General features: G+C 45.6%; 1 protein-coding gene across 3 annotated transcripts in view; it reads left to right on the top strand.

Moving 5' to 3' along the window:
• The window catches only part of Lamb1 (laminin subunit beta 1), a 66,975-nt gene that overhangs the window by 39,644 nt on the left and 5,773 nt on the right, over positions 1 to 21,558 (top strand). For all 3 annotated transcript variants that reach the window (XM_029484614.1, XM_021179111.2, XM_021179110.2), the window contains 9 exons: positions 1,237 to 1,400; positions 2,353 to 2,577; positions 3,533 to 3,747; positions 4,527 to 4,623; positions 15,061 to 15,430; positions 16,925 to 17,109; positions 17,896 to 18,137; positions 20,414 to 20,617; positions 21,144 to 21,288. In XM_029484614.1, the coding sequence (XP_029340474.1) occupies positions 1,237 to 1,400; positions 2,353 to 2,577; positions 3,533 to 3,747; positions 4,527 to 4,623; positions 15,061 to 15,430; positions 16,925 to 17,109; positions 17,896 to 18,137; positions 20,414 to 20,617; positions 21,144 to 21,288 (1,847 nt within the window). The remainder of the gene's footprint in view (positions 1 to 1,236; positions 1,401 to 2,352; positions 2,578 to 3,532; positions 3,748 to 4,526; positions 4,624 to 15,060; positions 15,431 to 16,924; positions 17,110 to 17,895; positions 18,138 to 20,413; positions 20,618 to 21,143; positions 21,289 to 21,558) is intronic.

Here is a 21,558-nt window from a genome sequence, read left to right on the forward strand (position 1 = left end):
GAAGACTCCAAATAGCGCTTTCATTTTTGACTACCCAGCATTTTCTAAAAGCTTACTCATTTATCCAGTACGTATGTGCATACCTGGTTGTGCCAAGCACTGCTTTGATGCTAGAGATTCAGCAAAGCACAGCCACCTACTGTCTGCCCTTTGGGAGTTGCCCTGCAATCCAGCCTTGGACCCAGGAAACCCCCACACTGGTGCTTTCTGGCTTGGATGAGAGTTGAGAAATCTTCTTGTCAAGTTTGGGTTAAAGCAGAAACCTCATCCAAGTTGGACTAGTCACGTTAAAAATGGCTTTGTTATTGAAAACATTATATGCACCCAGTTTCCTGGAGACATAAATTGTGCAAAGTAATGCAGGTCTCCTGTTGGCAAATGTTAATTTAATAATTACCATGGATACTAAACACCACCCTAGGTAGATTTTAAGACAAGGACGTGGGGTGTCCCTTCAGTGATGCAAGCAGTTTCTCTCAGTTCATTTGTAACATGTGAAAGTGCGTGCTGCCTTACATTGTCCGTTACAGACTGAGAAAGACTTACTAGGGCCTGCTTTATGGGGTAAGAGTTATTACCTGCCCAAAATAAAGATAAATAAATACCCTCTCCCTCAAAAAACTGGATGTGATATATTTGAAAGCTTCTAATATCTAACTTCTCTGCCCAGGTTTGGAACTCAGGGGTCACATCTGTAAAGAGCATTCCTATCAGCTGTGTTGGGTAAAAGCTAGATAGCAGCATGGCTTAAACTTGTGGCCATGAACTTGCTAACATAGTGTATCTCCTCTACTTCCCTCATTTATCATACTCATAAACAGGCTAAGGAGAATAAGCCATGTAAACAGAAACCGATGTCCTTAAGGCAAAGAGAACGTAAAGTCAGAGGCCCAGGGCAGGTAGTCAGGCTGTAGTACAGTGAGGTCCACGTGGAAAGTTACTTCTCTGAGGGACAGTCAAGGAGAGCGTCACACTAATTCAGGGGTGTCACCCTAAATGCATGGACTTGCAAGCATCTCCCACATCAGCCAACATCAGCATCACCAGGAATCTTGCTTGTCACAAGATTTGGTAGAGGAACCCAGCAAACCTGTTGAAACAAGTCTTTTGTGGGATTCTAACTAGAAGTTAAGAATGGTGGTTGTTCATGAAGAATCAGGTCCTCAAGCAGAAGAGAGTTTCTGAGCCTTTTCTTATGACTGGGCCATGGCTCATTGTGTCCTACACCCATGGCAGGTGCCTGGCTGGCTACTACGGTGATCCCATCATTGGGTCAGGAGACCACTGTCGCCCTTGCCCTTGTCCTGATGGTCCTGACAGTGGACGCCAGTTTGCCAGGAGCTGTTATCAAGACCCCGTCACTCTCCAGCTTGCGTGTGTTTGTGATCCTGGGTACATTGGTAAGTCATGCGCTTAAGAAGCAAAGAGGCAGGAGACAATGTGTCTTTGAGTTCACGGTTAGTGAGAGAAAGATGAAGAGCAAACCAGTTAAATTCACATAAGACTTAAGGGATTCACGACGATCTTGCCCTTTACCTGGTAGCACGTGGGGGCAGAGTCGGCCCTTGGATATAGAAGATAATGGAGTTAAAGCAACAGGATCACCAGCATTTGAACACATGACTCTCCTTAGGAATAATTTCTCACTTTTAAATACAAGTAAAATTAATTTCCTTTTAAATTTTTTCTTCTTATAACCTGACCTCTAGCAAATGTCTGGGAGCTATGAGGTGGCCCTGCGCTAGGCTAAAGAAAAGATCATATGGAGAATTGCCAAGAACAGGAAGGGTCATAGCTGAACACATCCTACCATGTATACTCCGTTATCTGAAGTCAGCCATTTGTGTGTGTGTGTGCGTGTGGGTGGGTGGGAGTGGGAGGGTCCTTTATTCTAGCCATGAAGCCGCTGATCGACTGCTAGATTGGCTTATGCACAGCTCGAGAAATACTTCATGCATGTATGTGATTTTAGGGTTTCTTAGGAAACTGGCTCAGCCCTGAGGAGCTCAGTTTCCTGGCTGTTCCCAAAGGATTCTTCCGTTTGTGTCTAATGCTTGGGTTAGGATTCTAACACCCAACTACACATACATGATCACATCTCTGTTTAGCTCCTAGCCTACTCCACCCAATATGACTAGAAGCTAAGGGTCTCCCACCCATTGGGCTGCAGCCTCTAAGGCTGCTATAGCAGTGTCGGGGAGCACAGAACACTTTTCTCTCACAGCGAGAAGCTGTCCCTCCTCACTGAGATCACAGACACAGGACTTAAAGGAGTGAGTCAGTACTTGGTTGCCCCAGGACTGAAATGCAGCGGACTATCTGAACATTTTGCTTGGTTTTATCTTCCCGTAGGCTCCAGATGTGATGACTGTGCCTCTGGATTTTTTGGCAATCCCTCAGACTTTGGGGGTTCATGTCAACCATGTCAGTGCCACCACAACATTGACACTACCGATCCAGAAGCCTGTGACAAGGAGACGGGACGATGCCTCAAGTGCCTGTACCACACGGAAGGGGACCATTGCCAGCTCTGCCAGTATGGGTACTACGGCGATGCTCTTCGGCAAGACTGTAGAAGTAAGACGCACACTACGGCGGTTCTCACCCCATCCCCCACCCCCTCCTCCTCTTATCAGGATTTTGTTGTTGGAGTGCTTATTTCACAGGGAGAAACCCTTGTTCAATGAGGCAAAATGACACATTCAACAGATGAAAGATGAGACTGAATTTTTTTTTTTTTAATCTCTAAATCCTCATTCTCTGAGCAAGACAAGTCTCAAGATGTGGCTCTGTGCCAGGGGAAATTGTGCCTGTCATCAAGATGAATGCCAGGCAATAGAGGGCATGGAGATGTGTTCTTCCCACGTGCTTGCCAACTGGGGGGTTCTTTAGACCTGGATTCCCACTGTGGGTGGCTTCGCCTCTCTCCTCAGGCAGAGACAGAAATAACAATGGTAAAAGCTTTCTTCCAGACCTTATTACCTCTGTCTTATCAGGAGATCAGCCAGGCTTTCTGGCTGCAAAGCCCACAGGCCTCTGTTTTTATTTATAAACGTGTGGAATGTTGGGGACTCGCAGGACTGGATTCCTTAAAGTCTTTTTAGCTGATAGAGTTTCTGGCTCCTGCTTCTGACATGATGCTGTGGCTGCTTCCTGCTAGGAGTTTAAAAATCACTGGATGTCTCAGTTTGCATTGGTGCGGTTTTATAATTTCCAGTTAAATTTTTAAATGACTCCCATTTGAGTCTGTGTGTCATGAAAACACACAAGCAAGCAAAGTCGGCCATAGCTTGTGCGAACATGTCCGCTGTCCGGGAAGTGCCAGATGCACAATGTGTATCATGAGAACTTCTAAAGGATGGTAATTTTAGTTTAGTTTTTTTTTTTTTTTTTAATTTTCATTTTTTTCTTGCATGTCAACATTGAGATTTAGGGAAGGAAAGGTCTTGGCTGTTTAGATGGAGCTAACCTCTGCGTGTTGTGTATTCGTGATGTGACCAGACTTGAATTTGATGATGCTGTTCTATTTCAGAGTGTGTCTGCAATTACCTGGGCACGGTGAAGGAACATTGTAATGGCTCTGACTGCCACTGTGACAAAGCCACTGGTCAGTGCTCGTGCCTTCCCAATGTGATCGGGCAGAACTGTGACCGGTGTGCGCCCAACACCTGGCAGCTGGCTAGCGGGACTGGCTGCGGGCCCTGCGATTGCAATGCTGCGCATTCCTTTGGGCCATCCTGCAACGAGGTGAGGGGCTGTGGCCAGGGGATGCCTCTGAGAGGCTCAGGTACAGCTAGCCCATCAGGTGACTCTGTTCCATTTGGAGGAAGGCCAGAGTGTAGACTGGCTGTTAGTCCTTGCTTGTCCTTCTTGGCTAAGGCAATACTGTTGTGCACAGAACCGTCATTTAACCCATTCATAGCATTTCAATACAGTGTCCAGCCATGGATGCAGACTCAAATGTCATTTCTTTCCCTATTTTGACCCCCAAATCAAATAGCTCTTATAGTCGCTCAGCTTGAAAGAAACTACATAGCCGCCGGGCGTGGTTGCCCACGCCTTTAATCCCAGCACTTGGGAGGCAGAGGCAGGCAGATTTCTGAGTTCGAAGCCAGCCTGGTCTACAAAGTGAGTTCCAGGACAGCCAGGGCTATACAGAGAAACCCTTTCTCAAAACCTCCTCCACCTCCCCCCCTCCCCCCAAAACAAGAAAGCAACTACATAGCCATTCTCAGGATTGCTGACCCAGGCTAACTTGCCCAGAGTGAGATAAGCCAGGGGTGGTGTAGGATTGATGTCAATCTCTGAAACTAAGGTTGAAGATGCAGAGATGCTACTGTGCCAGAGAATATTCCAAGCCCCTTGTAAGAGAACAGCTAGGAGGTGCTGGTGTGGCACCCTCCCCCGTCTACCCCCGTCTACATCACAGGCATCCAGGTTCCACTTCTGCCATGTAACTGGGTTGGGGCAAGTTACAACTGGCTTCTCCACGGAGACCTCCTGACAGGTCTGTGTTTGGACTGCAGTTCACAGGACAGTGCCAGTGCATGCCGGGCTTTGGAGGCCGAACCTGCAGCGAGTGCCAGGAGCTCTTCTGGGGAGACCCTGATGTGGAATGCCGAGGTGAGGCCAGGCTCCATACTGATGCTTTGGTTGGGTGGGCCTTAGGTCCACAGGGCTTTGGGTAGACTCTATAAAGTGTAGTCAAAATGACATCACACATTCGTGCTTTTTTTTTGAGAGGTGTGGCCAGAACTTTTAATCTAGCCTTGTGGATAAATGTGTGTACTAAACAGAGGATGTGCTCAATTCTTCAGCCCCACACCAAGGAGGCATTTGTCTTGGCACACAAACAGGCAGGGGCATGTGCACATCCTCTAGTGTACACAGACACTTTTGTTTGTTTGTTTTTGAGACAGGGTTTCTCTGTGTAGCCCTGGCTGTCCTGGAGCCCACTTTGTAGACCAGGCTGGCCTCAAACTCAGAAATCTGCCTGCCTCTACCTCCCAAGTGCTGGGAAACGGACACTTTTTATAGTCATTGTCAGCAAAGTGGAGCTATGTGGTCATGCCAGCCAATTGATTGTTTCTTTCTCTGAACGATGTACTGTGGGCGGCTTCCTTGATCATACATGTACAGATACGGTCATACATGTACAGATACAATTCCTCGTTAAGTTCAGCCTGTTACACAACTCAAGCAGACTCTGACAACAGGGTGCTAATACAGTGTTTACACCAGAGACTTGGGGTGGGGATGTGTTACAGAGCCTTGAGTTAAGTAGATATGGTTGGGGTTCCAAGTCTTAACTTTTGATGCGATTTAAACCCAGATTCTCATTTAGTCTGAGAGAAAGGGGACTTTTTGTAATATTTCTGCTGGGTGTGCCTGTAAATGCTAACACGTAGGAGTCTGAAGCAGAAAAGGCAGAAGTTCTGGGCCAGGCTGGTCAACATAGCAAGAGCCTCTCTTAAAAAGCAAAAGCAAACAAACAGCCCAACTACTAAACCCCATGAGCTAATTTTTATACTGTTACCGATGCTTTCACCAGGCAACTGATTTTATAAGCTGCTTAAACTATCTCCCATCCATCTCTCCCTTTTTCTTCCCTATTTTTAAGCATATCTTTGGGTAAACATTTCCTATGGTTCCTTACATTCTCCTTGGTATGTTTTTCTTGTAAGTCCTTGTTTAACTCAAAATATAAGAATAGCCTTTTCCTCTCTTGGCTATAATAACAAGAAATAAGAGGTCTCCAGTCTGTCGCTAGCTCATTCAGCAGCCGACAGAAGCTGGAGCCTTAGCAGCAGGAGAGGGAAATGGTGGCTGGGACCTGAACAAATTAAATTGCTTCTGCTTTTGATTTTTTCAGTGAGGCTTCGCAGGGGTTTGAATGGACATCTTAGGTCACCGTCTGTTTCACACAGGGATGATGTATTACACCCATCAATAAGTGCATTTCCAGTGATAGTTCTTGAATCCAGATGTGGTTTCCTAGGAAGGTTCGACTTTCCACTTCCATTAGAAGGGCCTGAAAGTTGTAGAACCAGCCACTTTAATGTGTCACCGGACGTACCTGCCCAGCCTCCTGTTCCCTGTGTATTTCCTTTTCCCCTTTAAGATAACCAGACTCATAAAGAAACTAGAAAGGTCATTATGCTGGGGTGGTCCCAGTGGCTACAGTGCACCAGGAAGGCAGACAAATGGAGTGATCCATGGCAGAGAGTGGGCTTATGGGGCCAGCTGCCTGATTTCAATTCATGTGGAGCCTCCGCATTAGGAGAAGAGAGTCCTGGCTCTTTTGCCTGCATGCACCTCTCTCAATATGGTTTTCATCTTCCTACTTCTCTAGTTCTGCATGGATATACACATCTTATACATGTATAGTTTTCAATATAATACACATAGAGTTTGCTTCTACAAGTTTGATCTCAGATCTTTCCACAATTTCACCCTGAGATTCCCACTCCTTCAGCCCAACATTAAAAAGTTTTCAAAGACTGATAGGACCTGAATGTAGAGATTCTATCTCTCCTTGCTTCCTCCTAAACCATACCATCCTTCCACCCTCTTTTTCAGATGTTTCCTGAAGTATTAAGGTGTAGGGTAAAAGTCCTTGATCTGCCTGTCTACATTTGGCAGTTTGGTTATAAAATGTCACACTTTCTTTAACATTAAGTTCTATACGGTTTCTCCTCAGTCTCTGAGACTAGACAGGGAAGGGGAGGGGGCTAGGAATTTGTAGAAGGGAGAACTTAGCTTGACCACCATGATGGCTTGGCTACTGCTAGACCTTAGTGTCCAGGAGCTGGAAAGTGTGTTCTAAAGAGCATAGGCCCCATTCAGGCAGGCCTTTAAACAAGAATCTGTTAGGCCCCCAATGCTGTTGAGACTCTGTGAAAAATGCTCAGACTTTACAAAGCCCCCAAAGAGAAGACTGGAAATTATAGGGTTGGGAAAGGGATTCATCGCTAGCCCTGGGGCTATGTGTGGCCTGGGCGGTAACAAGGCTGAGGACAGGGACTGCTACAGAGTAAGACATAGCTCAGGGTTCTGTTTGTACTGGAATGTTTGACAATAGGAGGACCCCAGAGGGCAGCAAGGACAAGAAGTGCCCCTGGGAGTTAAAAGCCACACTCTCTTGGAATTGTGTAATGAATCACCAGATATATTTTCAGTTGAAATGGTTTGTTGGAGGCCAAAAATACAGACTTTCTGCTGCCAAGAAACAGTGTGCTTATAGAAAGACTAAGGTCATAACCAAGTAGTCTCCTTATGGGAAAGAAATGTAGTTATGTGAAAGACAAATGCTCGGAGCTTCCAGCGTACAAATGGTTGAATGTTGCAATTGTCCAGGCAGCGTGGGGCTCTTGGCCTATTGTGCCAAGTCTGAACAAGCCCATCACTGTGCTGGGATGGAAAGTCTCATATAGCCAGTGCTGAACGAGCTGGTTCAGTCTACGGCCTGAAGCTTTGTTCCGTGCCCTGCAGGGGTTGGGGTCACAGGAGGAATCTTTCTGTCCATTCATAGATGGCAGAGGGAAGACCGCAGTGCCTGTGTAGGGCCACAGGCTCCCTGAAAGGTCAATGGCTTTCTGCTTGGCAGAAGTGCAATGTCAAGGCATAGGTGAGGGCTTGGGGTGGTGGGCTGGGGGACTCTGTACCTCAGCACTTGCCTCCCATATGGGAGGCCCCATTTCTCAATACCACACGAAAGAAAAGGAAAGGAAAGGAAAGAAAAGAAAAGAAAAGAGGGAAAGGGAAAGGAAAAGGGAAAAGAAAAGGAAAGAAAGAAATGCCATACGTTCCTTGCCTCCATATTCATCTTTAGAATGCCCACATTCTTTTCTTGGGGTTAACATTTCTTCCACAATGGCTCCCCTTCCTGCTCCGTCTGCTCTTTTGAGATAGGAATTCATGTAGGCCAGGCTGGCCTCGAATTCCTTACCCTCATGTTTTTTTTTTTTTTTTTAAAGATTTATTTATTTATTACATATAAGTACACTGTAGCTGTCTTCAGACACACCAGAAGAGGGAGTCAGATCTTGTTACGAATGGTTGTGAGCCACCATGTGGTTGCTGGGATTTGAACTAAGGACCTTTGGAAGAGCAGTCGGGTGCTCGTACCTGCTGAGCCATCTCACCAGCCCTTACCCTCATGTTTTGACTTCCCAAATACTAGAGTTACAGGCGTACACTGTCAAGCCTAGCCAATTGTCTTTTTATCGTTATTTCCATTGTGACTCAGGAAATCAGACTGCATTGGAGCTTTTAGAGAACTCTGACTTTAGTTAACAAAAAGTCCTATATAATCCTAATAACATTAATAAAGTTTTACCCTTGACAAAATAAGCCAGTTTAAGCCGAGTTAAAAGTATAAAAGCAGGTTTATTGGGGGCAGCTCTTGGGCGGGCTCACTGGTCTCAGAAAATGAGGCCAGGAAAATTACCGTGCAGACCGGAGAGAAAGACAGAGACAGCACGGCAGAGAAGAGGGGGTTGGGGGATCTGGAGTAGCCGGAGGGGCCTTTTATCCACAGCATGGATGACATGAGCAGTTGCTAGGTCCCTGAGAGCAGGCCAGTGGAGTTGGTTGTATACTGAGAAGGTTAGGTGTCCTTTGGAGCCTAACAGGCATGTGACCCACAGAGTGTGAGCTTTGTATTCGACTCCTGATAGGTTGTCTATGGTGCCTTTGATGTCCCAGTGCCCGTCTTGATAGTTGGGACAGGCAGGACCCAGCAAAGCCTAGCATGTGGACTCTCCCGTCTCCACTTAAAAGCTCGTGGAGAGAGGCAGGATGGGGGCCGAATCCACTGTCCTTCAGCTTTCGTTACAGAACTGAAGGTTTATTGCCAAGGCAGACAACAGGAAGGGACAGGAATGTCAGAAAAATGTAAGCTGCATCTAAGAGGATGAAAGTATTAAGATTTCCTTCCTATCAAAGCAGCTTTTAATATTTGGGGGCTGCTATGGCACACATAAAGTGAATGGAAAAAAAGGAAATAAAAAGGAAAGCACGCGAATGCACCAAGGTGTGGTGGAGGAGGAAGTTCATTTTAGATAAAAGGGAGCGCAGAGGCATAGACATCTGGAAGAGTCCATTGTGGTCATGACCCTGAGCCATGCAGGGAAAGGCAGGGAAGAAAAGAGAGAGGGAAACCAGGTTTGGCAGCCAGGAGGCCCAAGGTACCAAAGGGCGGATCACCAAGATGGCTGGGTTGTACGGGGAAGAGCCTGTGGGGGAAAGGCAGCAGAAAGTGGGGTGTGCCAGCCATATCCTGTGACATTAAGAACTGAGGGATGCAGGAAGAACCTGGAGGCCAGGTCCCCTGTGGTATGCCAAATGGGCACCTCAGCCATTTGTCCCAGATTTGAACCTAATAACAAGGAGGTCAGTGGATGATTCAGTCCTTCGGTCATGCCACTTCTGGTTATTAAACTTGTGGTCAGCCCTGTATTCCTGTCCTTTTAGTGAGATAGGAGTTTTTATGCAAACTCTTCGCAAGCAAGCCTTTGGCCTTGTGGCATGGTAGGAAGTTGGAGCCACAGATAACCCATGACCTCATTTTCACATTGCATCATTTCTGTGTTCAAAATCAGAGTTCAGTTTCCAAACACGAAGGTGAGCAGTCTTATTAGGTGTACAGTCAAAAGTGAGTGGGCTAGACCTGATGGTATATACTTGGAGGCAAAGACATGAGGCTAAGGAATTCAAGACCACTCTTCATTACATAATGAATTTAAACTATCCTGGGCTCCATGAGACCTTATGTCAAAGGGCACTTCTTCCTAAACCAGAAGCACTTAATGGGTTATTTGGGGAAAACGGGGCATGTAAATTTTCAGAGAATCTTTTTAGTACTGATCACTTTTTAGGTATATACATAGTTTTATGGATTACAACAAATAACCTGTGCAGATGAATGTAGCCTCCTCATCACTGCTGACAGATGTCAGGCTCAGAGGGTACGGAGCTTGCCCAGAGCCATGCCTCTGAGGAGGGCGGAACTAGGGCCCTTGCTCTTGCCTCGTGCCTGGCGTTCCTGTTGGCAGCTGGCAATGAAAGAGAGAAAATGACTGTCCTCGCCAGAGGGCAGGAACACCAGCCAGGTCATAGTGTGCCAGGAGAAGGACCCTAGGAGACAATTTTAGCTTGAGTCATGAGGACGTTCAGTTTCCCCAAATACTGAGAAGTCTTAATGCCAAGTTGGTGAGGGTGGACTCTGTTCAGTGGGCAGGGGAGACCCAGAGGAAAGGGGAGGCTGTGAGGAAGCAAGAACCTCACATGTATGTGTAAGCAACGGCCATGTAGGTGAATTCCCATTGTGAGCGCAGTGGGCTAGGGTTTCCTCTGGGTTTCAAAGGTACTGAAGTTGAGGCAATATTGTTTGTAAATTTACAGAAAAATATAAAAATCAGAATTTAAAAAAAACCCTTAGTGATAGAACAAAAACATATTTAGAAATAATAAGAGAGTTGGGGTTTTGTTGATGGTATTTACTAGTTTTTATTAATACATACATGATTAATACTTTTTGCATTTTTTTTAATAGTGGCCAGTTGGGCTTTACACACACACACTTCTCAAATGTAAGACAGATTACATCCTTTGGGCTGGGCAGGTTTTATTCCCGGAACATTGAAACCTTAGCCATGGCAGCAGCTAGCACGTCATCCAGGGCCATCCACCGCACGTTGTTTTGGCACATTCTCAGCAGCTTAGTCTTTCTCCCCGTGATAGCAGAGAGTGCTGCGGTAGTAGTTGTCAGCTAATACATGCTCTCAGCAGAGAACATGTGAGAGAGCATGCCATCTAAAACGTGTAGCAAAATCTGTGGAAAGCAAAAACCGCTAGATGACATTCCTTCTCATGGTGCAAAATGATCCTGGTTTTGTGGGCTGTGTGGGCTTCTCTCACTTCTTCAGTAGTGACAGGTGTGCAGTGGATACATACACAGTGCATCTGGGTTTCCTCTGTGGCCCCGCCCCTTGTCAAAGGAGAGGTAGCTGTTAACTGGTTATGGACAAAGTCAGCATGGCTGAAATAGCTACAGACAGCAGATACCTGTGCAGTCTAAATTCTCCCGTCAAGACTGTGGGCCACTGTAGTCGTTCTAAATGTGTCTTAAACTGTTTCATCCCGTACGTAGTACCACACAAGAGCAAGCAATCGACAGAGTTATTTTAAGAGTCAGACTTAAAGAGCAGTCGTTTGAGCAATAGCAGATCCTACCTAGAAGTGCAGAGCTCATCCGCTGTCTGCCACTTAGAGGACCATGTCTGCATGTTCCTCAAATAGGCTTTTGTGGTTTGCTTGTTTTTAAGAGCAGCCAGGTCAGATGTATCATAGGTGAGACCCCCTGCGACTAATTGACATGATACAGCCTATCTTTCATGCGTCATCACCTTCCATGAATCCACCTTCAGGTTTCTTTACATCATTCATCCTTTCTGGAGGAAAGGATGCCCTCTCTCCGGTGTCCAGTTTGTCATAAAGTACTCTTTGGAGCAGACACAAGTGTGTGCATGCATGTGGAAAGGGGCAACCTTCACTGCCCTCCCTCGGGCACTGTCCACCTTGTTTTTTGAGACAGGATTTCTCATTGGCCTGGAGCTCACCATCAGTCTCTAGGCGCTGCCATCTCTGCCTCCACGGACTGAGTTATAGCCTCTACCATCACTCTGGACTTTTTTTTTAGGGATCAAAAGTTGGACCCTCATGTTTATGCAGCAAGTATTTTACCTAATACACTTTCTCTCTGCCACCCTGGAGCACTTTTTTAAGCCTCTACAGAGAATCACACCTCTGTGTGGTGTGTATGGATTCTGTGTGGTTTTCTTTTAAAGGCCCTTAAAGGTATCCAGACAGGGGTAAAACTCAGATAATCTGAAATTTATCTTACAGGTGATCCGTTAGCATGTTTCATATGGTCCCCCCAACATCCTACATGGTGTAGTCTTTTCAAGAAAATTCAAAGAGGCAGCATGTATTCTTTCTACATACGGGAATAGAGATGTCCCATGTGCATCTCTAGCTGTGTTGGGAAATGCCAACCAATTTCTCTCTAAGGGCAAACTCCATTTACTAGGAGATCAGTCAACTGTTCAGAAACAAGAATTCTTAATGAAACCAGAGCCTGAAATGTCAACTGTTTGAATATAGCCATCATTTAGTGGGTATTTGGTGGTATCTCTGGCAGTTCCTCTCTTTGTTACTTAGTTTTTTGGACATCTGAGAAATACCCGTAACACTCTTATGTGTGCCTCTGGCCTGGGCTGTGACTTATTTACCATCAGCAAAGGACTTTCCCAGATGATATGCATCCTTGATGAGAAGTTGGATTTCTTGTAGACTAGGGGATGATGGTAGTCATCTGTTCATTGGTCTCTTCCTCTCTACTCAAGACTTTTGATACTGTAATTTAAACATTTTCTTCTTTACCCGCTCAGAATTAAAGCCACTAACTACTTTTTTCAGTAGAAACTTTCTGTTGGAGCAGCTGCACGGTCACCAGCCCATCCAAAAGCCACAGCTCATACGGTTCCTGTAAACACAAGGTCATTTTGCTTCTTGTGTTTTGTTTTACAGTTCTAGGCCGTTTTGAGCTTGGGAGACCACTGCGTGTTACCAAGTGAAATAAACTTGTTCTTAAACCTTAACAGCACCAGCTCTCTAGCCACAGTGTTATCTGAGCTCTTCCTGTTCACTTGAAAAGCTGACAGAGACTTGGCCAGGCCTTTCCCTGATTTCTCTGAGTTGTCACTACACATTCCCCTATAGTCTCCCACTGTGAACATGATGTAAAGTGAAGCTTGGCCTTTGTAGTCCTCTGTGACTTTAACATGCTGCTTGCCACCCCACCCCCACCCCGGGGGTGGCCTGGCTGGCCTGGAACTCAGCTATCTGTCTGGTGGGATTAAAGGTCTGTACCACCACGCTTGGCTGAAATCGCTTCTTAATCTTCCGAGGGAAGAGAAGCTCACAGAGTGACTCCGGCATGAGATGCTTTTTTGAGGAACAGAGAACAAATGGTCCACAGATCATTCACAGCTTCAGTGACTTCTGGCTTGATAAGTCACTGCCCTCCAAAAACAGTTCAAACAAAACAACAAAAAAAGTTCTTGCTAGAAAAGTTGTGACTGGGGGTTGTTGCTTTAATTTTGAAATCCTAAAGTTTTGTTCTAAAACATGGACACACCAAGGAAAAGTGTGCTTCACAGTCCTGACAGTTACTAGAATGTGCTAAGCTTTAAGCTTTTGAACAAGTTATTACTGGAAAATATACCAAAATAAGACCAAAACGAACACACACTCTCTTCCTGCCTTTATCCAGTGGAAATGTGATCAGGTACCTTGGAGCAGGAGACCACCAAACATGTAGGGACGGCAGGGACAAGGGAAGTGACTGAGACGAGTGAGTGAAGAGTTCTTGCTGTGTACCAGTGCCCCCACTAGCACTTCACAACTCTTCTTACAGATGTGGAAGCCCTGACTCCTTTCTAGGATTGAGTTCCCCCCCCCCCCACTTTTTGTCCTAGCTTCCTTTCCTTGCCCTAGGACATAAGGGGTTTGTGGAAAGACAAGATTTATAGCCTCCATCCATAATTGTTCTAACTGTGGCGCTGGGTTCCTTAACCTTGTTGTTAAAGGTGATAGACAGTTAAGTGAGCAATGTAAAGCCCCCGTGGCAAGTGTCAGTCAAACCCTTCAGGCTTAGGTTGGAGATAAGTGGCTGTCAGGACTGATCCTGGATGATGCTCCAGGAGAAAGCATTTAGGTGGCAAAGCAGAGCTATTGATGTAGCAAAGGTTGGGTTTTGTGCTTTGTCACAGAGGCACTGCCGCTTTAGCTGGCTATTTCTCATACTGATATGTAAACTGATAGGCGAAATGCCTCTTGAGTGCTTATAGGTGATGTTAGGAGCTCATTTGGTAAAGGCTATTGAACTCCCAAATATAAGTTAATGTTTTGCTTGGTGCCATGTAGAAAAATGCTTTAAGATAGTGTGCCTCTTCCCTGGGAGTCCATGCTCTGCCTAGGGAAACAAGAGGGAAAATTTGTCTTATGTTCACACCTTTACCCAGAATGGGCCAGGGATGCACGTAGAGACCCTTTGTTGTTCAAACTCTACCAATCCTGGGAAAAGGCAAGTACTGATGGGAAGATGGTTCTCACCTGTGGGTCAGAAGCCTAAGCAAGGGTGAGAGGCATTGGATTATAAGCAATTTCCGTCAGCTGTTGACCAGAAGTGGTAGTTTTCCCCTGTGCCAGGCAGGATTTTACCTTTTGCCATTTTTGCCTCTGGGTAAGGTACCAGCAACATCGAGCCAGTCATAGACAAACTGGCTTCCTGTGGTTCCCAAGATTCCCTGGGGTCACTTCTGACATTTTCATGAGTCCGTTGCTTATACTGTGAGGGTATTTAGTCACAGTGGCAGATACAAGGTGTATTGTCTGTAGTGGAAGCTTTTAAACCAGAGATTTTGATTTCTTCATATTTCCTTGAGATTTGGTTTTCTGTTGAGCTTCCCAAGCACAAGGTACTTTGCTTGGTGAGCAGGTGGCTTGATTAGCTAGGTGCCGGTCCTTTAGGATGTATCTTCTGGCAAAGGATGCAGTCTGAACCATCTAGGCCGCCTTGTTATATGGGAGCTCAGATTTGGAAGCAGAGGTGGGATGGAGGCCAAGATGGGCCCTGGAGATGCAGAGTACTAAATCATTTCCTGGCTGTGAGACTCTGAGCAGGTCATATAATGCCTCTACCTTGGTTTCTCCTTCACAGAAATAGTGTTTTGCCCAGACACAGGGATGGTGTGAAGGTTGAATAATGTTACACACATGTTACACATACGCAATGCTTGCCGCAAAATAAGTGGCTAGCAAGGCTTATCTACTGACTCTTTAAATTACCATTACTCTTAAGAAAGGGTCAGTGGGTTAGCATACTAGGGCAAGCCACTTGAAGCTCTAACAGTGATTTGGGGATATTAAATGCCAGATTTTGTCACTGGAGCTTGTGATGTCGTCAGTCAACTAGCATTTCTGTTTCCCTTCCAGCCTGTGATTGTGATCCCAGGGGCATTGAGACACCTCAGTGTGACCAGTCCACGGGCCAGTGTGTCTGTGTGGAGGGTGTAGAGGGTCCTCGCTGCGACAAGTGCACCAGAGGTTACTCGGGGGTCTTTCCTGACTGCACACCCTGCCACCAGTGCTTTGCTCTCTGGGATGCCATCATTGGTGAACTGACCAACAGGACCCACAAATTCCTGGAGAAAGCCAAGGCTCTGAAAATCAGTGGTGTGATTGGTCCCTACCGAGAGACCGTGGACTCTGTAGAGAAGAAAGTCAATGAGATAAAAGACATCCTGGCCCAGAGCCCAGCAGCGGAACCACTGAAAAACATTGGCATTCTCTTTGAGGAGGCAGAGTAAGTAGTTAATGAGCCAAAAATCACTCACGAAGGCTTTTCAGTATTTGAATAGCAAAGATTTCCTGGAGCGGTACGTCTGCTAGGTTTTCTAGTCTGTTACAGGCTTTGGGCCCCTTGTTTATCTACAGTGTTGGCTGTGAGCAGGGTAGATTGAGGCTCAGTGCTTGCAGCTGGACTGGACTTGAGGCAGAAGATCCATAGAGTCTCAGCTTTGCCATGTGTAAGGCTTTGAATTTGAGTGGCACATTGATTCCTCGCTCACCTAATGCCATTGCCCTACAGCGTAATGCAAGGATAACACACAGAAAAATTATACCCAAAATTGTCACTTTAAGTATTGCTACTCCCTGGGGAACTCGCATCACCACAAATAGGACACTCATTCCCAAATTATTTTTCTGTTGTCTCATGAAAAGCATCATTGATAACATCATGAAGTGTCTGTACGGAAACAGCTTCTTCACTGGGCTGTCTCTGGATAGTAATTTCTTTAATACTGCTTATTTTTACCAGTTGAAGCCCTGAAAGTACGTCAAGTCCTAGGTTTGCTCCAATCCAGTAAAAAATATTAAATGTATAGTAAAAATTGTTGATCTGTCCATGGATAGGCGGTAGGCACGTGCCTGCTATGGTGTTTACTTGTGGAGGACAGGACAGCTTGCATTGTCTTTTCCATCTACCGTGTGGGGATCAAACGAGGTCATCATCAGACTTAGCAGCAAATAGCTTTTTACCTGCTGAGCCATCTCACAGGCTCTAGATAGATAATGATAATTTTATTACTTGTTTGTTTATTTCATTGTTTTGAAGACAGGATTTCTTTGTGTAGACCAGCCTGGCCTCAAACTCAAGAGATCCTGCCTGCCTATGCTTCCCAAGTGCTGGGATTAAAGGCTTGTGCCACCACCGGCAGCCTGGACATTATTCTTAATTGTAATATTTTTGAGATCTGAAAAGAAATGAAAGCCTCTTTTGAATCAGTTCATTAATAAAAATGAAACTCTGGGGAAAAACCATCACCAGGAAAGCCACTGCGCATATTCAGTGCCACCAAATCCCGTAACCCTTTTTAGTGCCTGTTCTCTGTGTTGGGTCACTCGTGGCATCCTCTCAACTTAAGGAGCGTTAAATATGTGATGTGTGTCTGTATATTTGTGTGTCGGGGGCTTACTGCAGCTTCCTACATTCAGAGCTGGTAGCCTGCACTCACCCTTGTTCATTTTATATCAGAGGCTTAAACTCCCTCTCACCCCCCCCCCCCCCCCCCCCCACACACACACACAAAGAGCTGAGGGTTCACTGGTATTTTTCTTCAGAGTATTTGAAGAAAAGGTGTTAGCTTCCGTTGTCTCTTTGGGAAGAAAACTGAAACACAGGAGTATAACTGAGCTAGTCTGAAGGTGGAGGGTGAGAGATTGTGCTCGTGGAGAACCCACAGGGAAGACTGACAGTTTGGGCCAGTTTTAGGTAAGCTTACTTTTCTTTCCACAGGAAATTAACCAAAGATGTCACAGAAAAGATGGCTCAGGTAGAAGTGAAATTATCTGATACAGCTTCACAGAGTAACAGCACAGCTGGAGAGCTCGACGCATTGCAGGCAGAAGCAGAGAGCCTTGACAAGACCGTGAAAGAGCTGGCAGAACAGCTGGAATTTATAAAAAACTCCGATATTCAGGGTGAGAAATCTCAAACCTGGATAATAAATGACCCTGTATCTACCCCCTTAATACTTTCTAAAAACAAACAAAAAAGTGTTCTAACAGTTTTAAATCTTTATTAATTGAGTCTTTGGCACAAGTGGGGCTTAAAGTTCTTGGTTTTCCAGTATGGGACTTGGGGACAAGACATAGTAGAGGCCCTACTGCATTAAAATGTGGTCTGTTTCTCAGTTTAACTCCCTGGCCTTAGCCTCTGTGGCTACTAAAATATTGTTAATTCTGCAAGTCCTTTTGCATCTGAGATTACTGCTTACTTAGTAACTCAAAAATATTTTAATAATCAATATTGCAGGCTATATCATACCCTCCCCCAAAAGCAAAGGTGACATACATTAATGACACAATTCCACATTATTCATTTTATAGGTCCCTATAGCCAAACTGTACTGTGTTCTTTATGTGTGTAATAATTGTTTGAATGGACCCAAGTAGATAAAGAGAAACAGTCACCTGGACATCTCCAGGCTGCCTGACACCAGGACTTAGATATTTGCCTAAATACAGAAATGGTGTGTGCATGATGGCTTGACTTCTTTCACACCAGTGCTTGACCAGGGGCTGATGGGACAGAAGAGATTTACTGTTCATAACAGGGAAACTCTACTTCCCCCCAGATTTTTTTTCCCTTGAATCCTAAAGCCTTACAGTATAAATCAGGGCTATAAAATACCAAAAATGGGCACTGTTTGGGGAGGACCCAGGGACAAGGAGGTTAACTGTGGGCAATTTCATTTCCTGCCCTAGGTGCCTTGGATAGCATCACCAAGTATTTCCAGATCTCTCTTGAGGCAGAGAAGCGGGTGAATGCCTCCACCACAGACCCCAACAGCACTGTGGAGCAGTCTGCCCTCACGAGAGACAGAGTAGAAGATCTGATGTTGGAGCGAGAGTCTCAGTTCAAGGAGAAGCAGGAGGAACAGGCACGCCTTCTGGATGAACTGGCCGGCAAACTGCAAAGTCTCGACCTGTCGGCTGCTGCAGAGATGGTGAGGCTTGGGGTTTGCTCTCATAAGCTGTGGGTTTTTTTTTTTAAAGAGACAGAGAAAACAGACACCTTCTGCCTTGCTCCAGTATTGCTGTTTGTAATCCTATAGGGGTGACTCCAGAGCTCAAGGTGCTGGGCTCCATTGTCGGTTAGCCATGATCAAGGCATAGGGAACAGAGCATGAGTCTGTCTCCCTGCCTGCTCCTGCCTCAACTGTTCCTCTGGGCAGCCCCTCCCCCACCTCCTGTATCTACTGAGGGACTTCTTACTGAAACTAGATCCTTTTTATACTGTGGCCTTCAAAACAAAACAAAAAAACAAGAAAAAAACCTTGCTTGTTCTGCTTTGAACTGCAACATCCAAGTGGAAGAATTCAAAATTGTTCCCGGGACAGAAGTTTTTTCCATCGGTGTTTGCTAAAATGTTCCTTTGTTCCAGTAATATTACCTGGTCAAGATTAAGGTCCGAGCTGGCCTCAAAGAGCAGATTAATTTCTTAGAAGCTTTTAAAAAGTAACTCTGGAGCCAGGTGAAATTGAGTAGTGAGTTTAATGAAAACCAGGCGGAAGGCCAAAGGGAAACCAAGCCAGGTTTCCCTGCGGTTTTCCTCTTCCTTTTCATGGGAGGAAACCTGAGACAACTGAGATATATTTTTATATATACACCAACATTATCTTCTAGTTTTTCTCAGCCTAGACAGAGGAATCTTTAAGAGTCAGGTGGGAAGAAAACCGGCAAAGACACTCATTTTATGGCCCTGGGCCCTAGGTACCTTGGATAGTGGCACCAAGTATTTCCAGGTCTCTCTCAAGGCCTAAGAGGGTGACTGCCTCCACCACAGAGCCCAGCAGCACCGGAGAGCAGCAATCCCCCTCCCTGTAGCAGCCATGTGTAGTGGAGACAGGAAAACCCTAACCATTCTGTACCTGCCACCGCCCCTCCTGCCCACGTCTGCAGTCAGAAACAGACAAAAGCATGTCACCTATCCTGAACTGGGGTCAGTTTTTTTGGACACCTGCACAAAGTTTGGGGGTTGGTATTATCTTCTGCTTTCAACAGAATGGATCTTAAAGAGTGGGTGGAAATGGGTGTGGGGTGGCAGCACCCTCTCTGTGCAGGCTTTTTTTTAAGACATGGCTTAGTGGGTTTTTTTTTTTTTTTCCCTCTCACTTTTTTTGTTTCAGTTATCCTGTGATTATTTCTGTGGGTTCTCCGCTGCCACCTTCTTGTGAACTGACTTTTTCCTCAGTACTTCCTGATCTTCACTGAGAAAAGCTCAGCTGTGCTGGCTCTCTGTTCTTGTTCGTGTTTGTTGAAACAGTGTGCTTGCCAGAGAGCTTGTAGAAAGCACTACTAAGACTTCTAAGTTCGCATCTTGAGTGGGCTCATTTTTTGCTGTAAAACATAGAAGATAATTACTCTAACATGCTTATGGGCTGTAAACCATTATTGTGGTTATTAATATATTTAGGATTATAGATACTTTACAAACATTTGAGCCAAAAGAGTTCACAGCATCTCTACTAAAAACGCTGTCTTTAAAATGATACTTTTATGTTGGGTGTATTCTGGTAACTGCTTTCCATTGCAGTAAATCCTGCTTGTCTCAGGATAGTATCCATAAAGTGCTAAATATAACTTAGTTCCTGCACAACCCTTTCCGTATCACACAGCATGCCTGTCATTTCCCTGTTTGCATCTGTATTCCATAGCCATGTGCTATGATCTTTAGGACGTTTCTGCTAAGGAAAAAGGACTGAGTGCTCGCTAGCTGGATGGGGTGGTTGAGGGAACTTGAAAAAGTTCTATTCCCCTTTGTTCACGCAGACTGTTCTTTCCCATCTGAAATGTTCTAGCGCTTTTCCTTACTCAGATCCTACCCTCCAGCTTCCCTGTCTGGATTAAATTCTCAGCTTTTCTCACTACACCTCCCCGACCGATGATGCAAGCTATGTCCAGGTTACATGCCAGCCAGCAGGCCATGATCACCAGAGCACTTGTTGCCCAGTCTAAACCAGCCAGGACGCTGAATTGGCAGAACTTGAGAAAGATATGTGTTTGGGTAGATGGTATTGGAGATTAAAGTTCAGTGGGAGCAAGCTGGGTGGTTCTCGCATCTCTGCGCACTCTCGATCCCTGTTCATGTTTGTTCAAACAAAGCAGCTCTTGTGTGCTGTACACTTTCTATATGTCCTGTCCACCTTCGTCCTCGGGCCACCCAGCCATTCTGTTGCGGACTTACCCGGAACCCCCGTTCCCGACCCTTGGCTTATTGCAGACCTGTGGGACGCCTCCAGGGGCTGACTGTTCCGAAAGTGAATGTGGCGGCCCCAACTGCAGAACTGACGAAGGAGAGAAGAAGTGTGGGGGGCCTGGCTGTGGTGGCCTGGTCACTGTGGCCCACAGTGCTTGGCAGAAAGCCATGGATTTTGACCGTGATGTCCTGAGTGCCCTGGCCGAAGTCGAACAGCTCTCCAAGATGGTGAGTCAGTGGGTGGGCTCAGGTTTTGCTGTTTGTTGGCTTGCAGTTGTAGGGAGGGTCTGAAAAGGAGTCAGTTCCACATGGCTGACTAAATTCACTGTCCAGTGTAAAGGCTGAGGTTTCTGTGTGGTCAAAAAGGTGATGGTGAGGTTCTTAATCACTTAGTCAGACTAGGAATTTGCTTTCTCTCCATGGGAGTAGCATGCATGTTAGGAGAAAGCAGCGTAAATCTTAGATATGCGTGAACATGTAATTATACTGCACAAAATTGAGCACGGTTCTAGAGTGACATTCCCCTCAGTCCACCAGCTGTTTTAGAGCCAAAACAGAGCTTTGAACACATTTCAAATGGTAGCCCTAAGAATATGGAACAGGGCTGTGCATGTTGAGTGCTTAAGTCTACATAAAAGCACCATACTTTAACAGACACATTTGCTTCTAAGTCTGTTGACATCAGCTTGTTTGACCTGCTTTAGAGAGAGAGCAAGCTGGTTTCATAGATGGCTTATTTATTCTTCATGTTTAGGTCTCTGAAGCAAAAGTGAGAGCAGATGAGGCGAAGCAGAATGCACAGGATGTCCTGTTAAAAACAAATGCTACCAAAGAAAAAGTGGACAAGAGCAACGAGGACCTGCGGAACCTCATCAAGCAGATCAGAAACTTCCTGACTGGTCAGTGGTGGCTCGGTTTTACTTGGGCTTTCAGACATTGGTTCCTGTGAGGTTCTGTTTGAGAGGCAAGAATTCCTGTCTGAGTTGTAGGTAAAATAAATTTCTGGCAAGAAATAAAGTAACAGAAGGAGTTCAGCTTGAAATAAAGCTGAACTTGTAAGTGCATGCCTGCAGGGCTGGTGAGATGGCTCAGTGGGTAAGAGCACCCGACTGCTCTTCCGAAGGTCCAGAGTTCAAATCCCAGCAACCACATGGTGGCTCACAACCATC

Source organism: Mus caroli, chromosome 12 (assembly GCF_900094665.2).
Source record: "Mus caroli chromosome 12, CAROLI_EIJ_v1.1, whole genome shotgun sequence".
Taxonomy (NCBI): Eukaryota; Metazoa; Chordata; class Mammalia; order Rodentia; family Muridae; genus Mus; species Mus caroli.